Raw genomic sequence first — 11103 nt, forward strand, 5'->3', positions numbered from 1 at the left:
CGTTACATATAACCATGGAAGAAAAAATCGATAATATCGGCGAAATATCGCCGATATTATCGTTTTTTTGAAGATCGGATATTTTTTTAACTATTCAAATGATTTTCGTCAAAATATCGGGATATTATCAATAATATCAATAATATCACGATATTTTCAAAATTATCGATAATATCCCCACATAATACTAAAAAATACTTAAATATGTTAAGAAAACTCAACACATACTTCACTTGATCATAGCCCAAAGGGCGAACAAGATATGACTAACTGAGCAGGGGAATGTGGGTTTTATAGGACAAATTGCGAGGGAAGTGAGCAAGCATGGGTGATGTGGGACTCTCCCAATAGGAGAAAATCAGAATTTCGGCCGAAAATTTACACCCACTTTAAACGGCCATAACTTTGTTAAAACTCAACGAAATCAAGCAAGAAAAAAACGAAAGTTGTAGCCCTCGAAGAGACGAAGAGAATGGTACCTCACACGACGTCTGAATCGTCGTGGTTTGGCCGTAAAATGCCTCGAAAGTCACTGAGATCGCCGGAAACCGGGTAAGATTCAAATGAGTATAACTTTTTTAATACTCAACGAAATTGAGTGAAACAAAAAGGAAAGTTGTACTACTCGATGAGACGAAGAGATTGGTGCCTTGCACGTCGGCCAACTCGCCGTGGTTTGGCCGGAAATTGCCTCGAAAGCCACTGAGGTCGCCGGAAATTGGGTAAGATTCAAATGAGTATAACTTTTTCAATACGAAACGAAATTGAGTGAAACAAAAAGGAAAGTTGTAGCCCTCGAAGAGACGAAGAGAATGGTACCTCACACGACGTCTGACTCGTTGTGGTTTGGCCGGAAATTGCCTCGAAAGCCACTGAGGTCGGCGGAAACTGGGTAAGATTCAAATGAGTATAACTTTTTCAATACTCAACGAAATTGAGTGAAACAAAAAGGAAAGTTGTACTACTCGACGAGAGGAAGAGATTGATACCTTACACGCCGGCCAAAATTCAATTGACACACTCCTGGCTTCCAAAATTCAATTCTTTTACTTTATATAAACTTGAAAAAACATAATCGGCATCCAAATTAAAGTTTAGTCTTATTCTTATGTGTAAGAAATTTAAAGTGTCAAATTCGGCACATTATTCTTCATCATTTTATTCACTTCCCTTTTTTTTTTAATATCCTAAATAAAACCTCCAAATATTGTACTAATTAATTATATATAAATGATTATGGTGTGTTTAAACTTCTTTCATTAATTACTACATATTTTCTACACTCACAATGTTTGCCAGCTCGCTATATAATCAACTTAAATCAGTTAAATTCATCATGCAATGCATTTCCTTCCAATTTTTTGTGATAAACTAATAGATAATTGACTAAATAAACATCCTACAAAGTTTCATTAAAAATTTAAGTTTTTCTTACAATTTCCGTGGTTTCCATGTAATTTTTATCGATATCGATATTATCCCGATATTTCCATCGATATTTCCGTGTTTTCGGACTACCGATATTTCCGATATTACCGATATTTTCTTCCTTGCATATAACCAACTCGTTCCATACAAGTTGCTTCAAGAAAATTATATACAATCGACTCGTTTCGTACAAGTTGCTTCAAGAAAATTATAGAAAGTGTAATTTTGTTATGCTGTATGTTATTGTAGAGTTAAGGATGTTTACTGTTAAACAAAACTAAAAGGGAATGGAAATGAAAGGGAAAAATTTACTCTTTGGGAAAATCATCATTTTTTTCCTTTTCATATGATTTCCTTTGGCATCTGAAAGGGCAAATGCTCTATCTTGCCCATTGGATTCACCAGTTCCATTATCATATCTGTTTTCCTAATACAGCATCCTTGGTGAATGATGGTCATTGTTTTATGGTGCCCCTTGTTTTAAGCATGACCCAAAAAGTGGATCAAAAACATAATTGGGTGTTAGGTGTTGTTTTGTTAAATGTTTAAAAGTAAGGTAATGATATTCTCACCATAATTTTATATCATATTTCTTTACTATCTTAGGTGGCAAATAAGTTGAACAAGCCACATCATTTAATTTCAATTTTCTTATTAATTAAAACATTTAAATAAGAAAAATTGCAGACTTCAAGATCTCCCTCTGATGTTAGTAACTTAATTGGGTATAAACCCTAATCCGATAAACAAATTTGATTTTGACTCTTAATTCGCATGAAAGCTAATAGGCATTACTTAATGAAATAATCAAATGAAATCTGTCATAGCCTGTCCCGAAATAAATTATCGATGATGTGAGTTGACTATTTTACCCTTGGACGTGAGTGTTGTGGTGTGTATTATGCTTGCTAGTGGTGGTCCAAACTTATATTTTTCCTTAATTTTTGGACCAAATTAGAACTTAGTTTTTGTGGTTTTGGTTGGTGACCCACGTAGACCACTCACACACATACACAAACTCTTCCTCTTTCTCTCTCCCGTGCGTTCTCTCTCCTTCCTCTAGGATTTTTCAGAAAATCCATACAAAACGTACGGACGAACTTCAAAACCAACCTTTCACACGCAAATCAAGGGTTCAGAGGGCACCATTGTGTTCTTGAGGTTCATACGAGTTGAATGGTACCATTTTTAGGTAAGAACTTATTCAAAAACTCGTGAAAACCCTAACTCGATTTATGTCACTATTCATGCAATCGTAAAATTGTGTGTTTTTGGGGATTTCAAGCTTATAGGTAGCTTAAGGAGGTCCTCACGAGGCTCGGAGTGGTTCGTTGGAAGAATTTGGACGTTGGATTATTGAGAACGACGAGTTTTAAGAATTGCCGGAATATCAAGGCTTTTTCCGGTGGGTTTCCAATGGTTTCAGGGCTCGACTCAGGTATGGTTTTGTTCTTCTTGGTGAGATCTTCAAAATGGTTCAAGTTTCATGAAGTTTGGTGTTAAATCGAGAGAGATATAAGGTTTTGAAATAAAACCCAGAAACCGGCGAAGTCATCGGCATCCGGCGACTCGTCGGAGAAGATGAAGGCATATTCCGTCAGTTTTGACGGAATATGCTAACGGCGTTAGATGACGCCGTTAATAATTAACGGAATATGCTTGATTTTGGACGGAATATTCCTGACGGCGTTAACTGTCGCCGTCAGTGTGCCTAGCACATGCCCGCGCGTGGGCCGTGCGTCTGGCGCGTGGCGACGCGTGGGACGTCGCAAATTTTTTCTAAAAATATGGGGATGTTCATGAGGTTGTGTAGATCACGTTGGTATATTTAAACATCTCATTTGAGCAATGTATGAGAAGTTATTAGCTAGTATTGGTTATGTGCTTTAAATTAATGTTTTTATAGTTGTTTCGCATATAATGGAGACTTATCTCGAGGACGAGCGCAATTAAAGGCGACTCGGGGGTTACGACCCTTCGACATACCAGTGAGTGGGCTTTTGGTTTTCAGTATATACTTATATACTTTGTTTGTACCATACTTGACCAATCCCGAAACTACTGAGCACCGGTCAACGTTATACCGTCAAGGATCCAGAAGAGTTTCCCTCCAACTAGGAGGCCAATCACAGCGCGATACATGTTGACATCAGAAGCCAATCATAGTGCGACATGTGTCAACATCAGAAACCAATCACAACACGACACGTGTCAATGTTAGAATGAAACTAGAAACTCTATTCTATAAATAGAGATAATTCTCTCACAATATTTCCTAATGTCATTTGTACTAAATCATTCACTAGTACTCACAAAAGGAGAGCTTGAACCTATGTACTTGTGTAAACCCTTCATAATTAATGAGAACTTCTCTACTCCGTGGACGTAGCCAATTTGGGTAAACCACGTACATCTTGTGTTTGCTTCCCTGTCCCTATCCATTTACTTACTTATCCACACTAGTGACCGGAGCAATCTAGCGAAGGTCACAAACTTAACACTTTCTGTTGTACCAAAGTCCTCGCTGATTTTGTGCATCAACATTTGGCGCCGTTTGTGTGAACGACACTTATTCCCACTCTTTTCAGCTTTGTTAAGCTGGTTTCCACCATTCGTACACTCTCTTTTGACCAGGCATCCCTCTCCAAGATGGGGAGCGAAGGAAGCCACAGCACGCAGAATGACACCCCTCTTGCACTTGGTGCGAAGCAACGAAAGAAGAAAGGAAAGAAGGTTGTTATTCAAGCTAAAGTCGATGAGCTAGAAGCTCAGAACAACAAGATAGCAATGAAGAATGAGGTCCTCCAGGAGCAGTATGAGAAGCTCTTTGAGACGCTCCACGAAACTAGGCGTACTCAAACACGCGAGCTCGTTACCCCTGTGGACATCAACCATCATCTGGGTGCCCCTAACACGGAGGGTCGCCTTCCTTTGATATGGGTATCCCTGATGAGGAGCGAGCTAATCATCAAAACATTGATCAACATGAGACTTCTCTCAACCCAGCTGCTTCGACCCGAAGTAGGAGAAGTGGAAGAAGACACCTCCTTACAGAAGGAGTGGAAGGATCGAAAGCCATCTTTTGCGACTGTTGAGATTTCCTAAAGCAACGTCGAGACAATCCCATCCATGTAAGCTCGAAGATAAATGACCTAAGGGTCTCTGAAAGACTCGGTCCCCTCTCATGTCCTAGACCGGCTACCAATTTAGGGAAGGGGCAACAAGTCCTAGAGAAACACGAAGGTATAGGGGACTCAGAGATGTTCCAACAGACATACCTTGGAAGTCAGTACGGCGAGTCCAGGGAAAAATCACATGCTCTTGATCAACCTTGGAAGTCAGTACGGCGAGTCCAGGGAAAAATCACATGCTCTTGATCAAACCTTCATACTTATAAGAGAAGATTGAGATTTACGAAAGAAAGCTCCAGTGGTACATGACTCTACTCAGGACCCTCTTGTCCTAAAACTTCTTAAGGAAGTAAACAAGTTGAAGGCCGAACGACAAGCTGAGATACCTGATTAGAACCAACCTAGGCCTGGCCCTCTTACAAGGAGGATCATCGACACCCCCCTCCAAGCAAAGACAAAACAGAAGCTTGGCTTGCAACTTTATATTGGAAATGAGGACCCGATTGAACACCTTAACTTTTTTTAGTCTACCATGGCATACCAGATACACACCGACGAAGAGCAATGTCTTATCTTCCCCTCTACCCTCTCTAGTAGAGCTCTAAACTGGTATTGCCGTCTTCTATCTGAGACGGTAGACTCATTTGAGGAATTGAGAAAACTGTTTGTTTCTCAACACATTTTCTAGACCGATCGCTTGCACTCTGCGGACGACTTATACACTATTCGCCAGAAGCCAGACGAGTCATTACGTATGTATGCTGGTCGCTTCAGCCATGAGTATTCCCGTTGTGTCGAGGCAAACGATAAGATTGCCCTCAAAGCCTTCATGGCAGGCCTACGTGACTGTTTCTTCAAGTACATGATCAATGCCAACACTTGGAAGACTTACTCTGAGGTGATGACACAGGCTTACAACCATGCCTCCACTGAGGCAAGGACATATCAAGGGAAACCCCCCACAGCCACCCCTTATCAGCAAGTAGGGAGTGGAAACCAGATCCAACCAAATAAGAAGACTTCGACCCTTCAAACGGCAGCGGTGCCTCCCCTTACCTTACTTAATACTTTGCCAAGTCAACAGACATATCAATCTCAGGGCAAAAGGAAAGATTTCCATCCTCACCAATCTCATTTTAGTAAAAGGAGTAAGGGACACTACCGCGATAACCAAGGGTATCACCATGATAATCCCCAACCTTAGGCAGTCAACACAGTGGGTCAAGCATGTGTCAGGACAGCCCCTACCCCGAGGTATGAGGCATACACTCATTTGAATGCCACATGCGTGGCCATTTACCCCAATATAGCACACTTGATACCGAAGTCAAAGCCGAGGCACCTGGATTACAAGCCCACGAAGAACACAGGCACGTTTTGCTGTTACCACGAGCATAACGACCATGACAGCGAGAAGTGTATCACCCTTCGTGATCATGTTGAAGCTTTGGCACGTGAAGGAAAAATTGATCAATTCCTCCTTCACCCTCCAAGGGGTAACCGTAACCAACGCCAAGTGAATGTGATATATTCCATAAGTGGTGGCACACCTATATCTAAATCTTCCAACAGGGCCATGAAAAATAGTGAACGAGCTTTAAGGTCTGGCTACCAAGTGTTTCACGTGGAAGACATCAGGGGAGGTAAGTATCAAAAGCCTAACTAGGATCCAATATGTTTCTACCCTGAGGAAGAAAGAGGTATCATCTACCCTCACAACAACCCATTGATCGTGGAAGCTTACATAGCCAACTTTGAAGTACGACAAATCCTGGTAGACACGGGGGCTTCGGTTAATATCATGTTTGCTGAAGCTTTCAGGGCACTTAATATAGCTGAACACTTGCTCGATGGCTCAATTTCCCCTCTGATAAGCTTCTCTGGTGATATCGTGCAACCTTTGGGGAGCATACACTTACCTTTCACCATTGGTACAGGCCTTTACACAGCTACCATTACCACTAACTTCCTGGTGGTTAATTGCCTAACGTCATACAATGTCATCTTCAGACGCACATGCATCAATGATCTCAAGGCCATAGTGTCCACACATATGTTGTTGATGAAATTTCCAACCCCCTATGGCAATTGTTACATCAAAGGAGATCAACTTAGTGCACGATCATGTTACAACACTTCGGTCAAGCAACAACACCTGCATGTGCCCAAGGAAACCCTTTCTATACATGACCAAGTCATAAAGACCAGCCTAAAGGAAGCCAACTTGGATCTTCACGGTGGCAACAGTCAACCTGATGATCCTCGAGATGACTCTTTCACCCAGCAAGCACAACCCGCTGAAGAGTTGGAGAAGGTCTCTATCTCAAAAGATTATCCGGATCGCATGGTGAAGATTAGTACCACCTTGTCACCACCCATTCAGTTAGCATTGATCTCTTTTTTGCAAGAGAACACTAAGGTCTTCGCCTGGTCATACGAGGACATGCCAGGCATCTCTCCCAATATAATCTGTCATCGCTTAAGTATTGACCCCAAGACCAAGCTAATGAGACAGAAGTGAAGATTTTATGACGCTGAACGGTACGAGGCAATGAAGGCAGAAGTTGAAAAACTCAAAGGCATAGGCTTCGTTCGCGAAGTCAATTATCCAACATGGGTAGCAAATGTTGTCATTGTTAAGAAGAATCCGACCAAGGAAAGTCTCCTGCTCCAAAAGGTCTTGTGGAGAATGTGTGTTGATTACACCGACCTAAGCAAAGGATGCCCGAAGGATAGCTTTCATCTTTCTCTCATAGATAGACTTATAGACTCTACGGCAGGATGTGAACTCTTGAGCTTCATGGATGCTTACTCAGGATACAACCAAATCCTCATGAACCTTCCGGACCAAGAACACACAACCTTTACTACTGACAGGGGACTATATTGCTCTGAAGTCATGCCCTTCGGCCTAAAGAATGCAGGAGCGACTTATCAGAGATTGGTCGATTCAATGTTCACCGAACAGATTGGGAAGAGCATAGAAGTTTACGTTGATGACATGCTAGTCAAGAGTAAACATGCTGACCAACACATCACCAACCTATATGAAACTTTCACCATTCTGAAGGGGTATCGAATGAGGTTGAACCCCAAAAAATGTGCCTTCGGCGTAGGCTCTGGCAAATTCTTAGGCTTCATGATAAGCCAACGAGGCATTGAGGCTAATCCTGAGAAGATTAAAGCAATCATCGACATGAAGGAACCAGTAACTTCAAAAGACATCCAGAGCCTTACTGGCAAGGTGGCAGCCTTAACTAAGTTCATCTCTAAGGCCACAAACAAATGTGCTCATTTCTTTAAAGACTACATGGGTAAAACCCCTTTGCTCTCCAAACCTGAGGTTGGTGACACTCTCATTATCTATCTGTCAGTATCGGCTTCAGCAGTAAGTTCCATTCTCATTCGAAATGATGGTAATATCGAATGGCTTGTCTACTACGCTAGCAAGGCCTTACAAGATGCAGAGACACGATACTCCAACATTGAGAAATTGGCTCTAGTATTGGTCATGTCTGCTCGAAAACTTCGCCCTTACTTCCAAGCACACTCCATCATCGTGCTTACCAATCATCCTCTTCTACAGATACTCCAAAGTCCTGACACTTCTGAGTGAATGATCAAATGGGCGATAGCATTGGGTGAGTTTGACATCTCCTACCAACCAAAGCCAGCTGAGAAGGGTCAAGCAGTAGCAGACTTCATCGCCGACTTCACATATCCTGTTGACATTGTTTCTACTCCTAAAGAAGTGGTTTCATTACCCTCGGAAGCTCAGAAAATATAACCAACAGCCTCAGCATGGAGTCTATATGTTGATGGCTCGTCCAACCAACAGGGTTGTGGAGCAGGATTAGTTCTTTCCAATCACTTCTTCCAGTTTGGTGTATATCTTATTGATGTGTATTTAAACTAACCTAAATAATAGATTAATTTAAACCAAATTAAACTCGCAAGCGCACGAATCAACTGTAGTAATATATGCAAATACAAGATCGATCCCACAAGGATTGCTTTAACACCAATTTAACCGATTAATCATGCTAGACTTAATTAAACAAACAAATGATAGATTGAATTGAATAATTGAGTAATTGATTAAAACTGTTTGTACCATACTTAGGGCATCCGTATTTAGACCTCGTATAAATACTCGGGGGACTCAAATGTAATAATGTAATAAATGAAGGGGCAAATATGTAATAAGTGAGGATCCCTTAGTCTATAAAAGGGACTCCTCATCCTCACAATCCTCAAACCTCACATCCCCAAACAGAGGCTCTCATATTCAGAGCAACCCTCTCAAAAAACCCTTTTTTTCTCTGGGGGACTCCCCCTCACACTTGTAATCCATACATTCATACAGAGAAATACAATCAACATCAGTGTGGACGTAGCCCAAACATTGGGGTGAACCACGATGCATCTTGTGTTCTTTACCTTCTTGCAGATTCACGGTCGGATTTACGTTGTTCCAAGATCCCTTCGGTTTTGTGCATCAACAAAAACTAAAATTAACAAGAAAAAGAAAAGACAATTAATAAACACACAACACAGAGAAGAAATTGAGAAACAATGGAAGTCTAAGGTTATGAATCCACCAACAACAATCCTATTTACTTTTCCTAGAGCCAACTACAATTAATCCGTGGTCAGGCATCAACTCTTATATCTCTATATGATAATTATATCCTATTGGTTGTGCATACAATTAAACACATAAAAAATCAATAAGCGTAGAAGAATCATGTCAACCAAGTAGGACTAGCTTGATATTGGTCATCCTCACTAGTTTGTCTACTCTTCTTAACCTTACTTCCAATAAACCTAATTGTTTTGTCATCCTCATAGATTTATCTAAATATCTAGATGCAACATTCCTAAAGGTGATCAGTCATTAGAAACTCGAATCTAGAATAAAATGTCCACAAAGATTAAGAATATAACATAGCATATAATTGGATAATAATTAACAAAGTACTTCACAAATATTCATGTCATGACTTCATCATAAAACCTTAGAAAATAACTTAGTTACATATAGAAATAAAAATAAAAGAAAGATAGAACCCATAGTCCATGACAAAGCACATCCCTAAGCTCTTCTCACAAATTGCGGAGATGGTGAATGGTGTAGTGGTGTGGATGATATGGGTTATGCGGCAGGTATGTAGAGAGATCTTAGGGACCTTTTTATACTAGAAAAACCCTAAAAGGTCTAGGAGAAACTCTCCTAAATAAAACAGACTCCTATACAATTAATGACACAAATTAGGAAAGAATCCTTCTTGGCTTGGGAAACTCATCATCTGTCTTGCACACCAGTTTTGGGGTCGATTTATCTACTGGAATTTTTTTTTTAAATATGAGAAACGTAGATTTATCTTTTATCTTTCCAAGCATATATCGTGCGACATTACTGAAAATCGGGAGAGTCTTCAAATATTCATTCTCCCACAGCTGCGCAATTCTGATGGGGAAACAACTTCTGCAGGATTGATTTGTAAAAATGGAATGAATGGCTCCATGGAAAATTATGAAATTCGGACAAAACGATCTTTAGCTTCTTAGCTTCCTTCTCCAATTGGCCTTATATCGAAACTCCTCCGGAAAGTCGAATTATCACAAAAAACGTTCTAAGTGCGCAGATTGGCTGAAACTGAGAAAAGGAAAGTAATAAGGCTCTTTTATAATCAATTTCTTAACAAAACTTAGGGATAATTAATATGAAAATATGATAAATAATGCACCTATCACTTATCCGAGTCAGGGTGAGATTGATCACCCACGACAAAGCGATGAATTTTACTTCCGTGTTCGATAAAACTGCATCCAGGGTTTCTAATGAGACATTTGTCCTTCATCAAAGCCCTCGGCTTTGAAGCATCCCTCCACGAACTAGCTGCAAAGTACATATTGGATAGCATGGATATAGTTTCTGGAATCCGACGGGTCCAAAGAAAATAATCTCTCCGCAACTTCCTTCCCAAGTTTAGCATTACCATAAGCCCTACAAGCACCGAAAAGGAAGCCCCTCATACTCCAGAGTTGGGCTCCATTGGCATACGTCTAATCAGCTCGTAAGCATCATTTAGAAGCCCAGAGCGTCCCAGAAGACCAACCATGCATGAATAGTGATCCAACCTAGGCTCAATTCCATAAACTTGAGGCATAATGTTGAAGTCATTCTTCCCCACCTCGACAAGCCCCGAGTGGCTACAATCACTTAGCAAATGTGTGAAGGTGACGTGATCAGGCTCCCCACCTTCTTTAAGCATGCTTTCAAAGAGCTCCATTGCTTCTCTCCCATAACCATGCACAGCATAGGCTGCAAGCATCGCAGTCCAAGCTACTTTGTCCGGATTATTTACCTCCCCGAAAATCTTAAGCGAGTAAGTTAGTCTCCCCAACTTTGCATACAAATCCAGCAGTCCGGTTGCAATTGTGACATTTTCATTCAGACCACTTTTCACGATCATACCATGAATACACTCTGCCAGTTTCCGCATACAATCTGCCAAAAACACAAAGCTTGCTTCTCCTT

General features: G+C 40.8%; 1 protein-coding gene across 1 annotated transcript; it reads right to left on the reverse strand.

Annotated features, from left to right (window-relative positions):
• Window positions 1-10594: 10594 nt before the first annotated feature.
• On the reverse strand, window positions 10595-11068 carry LOC139195710 (pentatricopeptide repeat-containing protein At5g40410, mitochondrial-like). The gene has a single exon (XM_070821021.1). It carries the CDS (start codon window positions 11066-11068, stop codon window positions 10595-10597), a length of 474 nt encoding a protein of 157 aa, XP_070677122.1.
• Window positions 11069-11103: the final 35 nt, after the last annotated feature.

The sequence above is a fragment of the Malus domestica genome, chromosome 05 (assembly GCF_042453785.1).
Source record: "Malus domestica chromosome 05, GDT2T_hap1".
Lineage (NCBI taxonomy): Eukaryota > Viridiplantae > Streptophyta > Magnoliopsida > Rosales > Rosaceae > Malus > Malus domestica.

Bases quoted from the DNA above. Each gene is read 5' to 3' on its own strand.
- LOC139195710 (XM_070821021.1), bottom strand. From the start codon at position 11,068: ATGCGGAAACTGGCAGAGTGTATTCATGGTATGATCGTGAAAAGTGGT.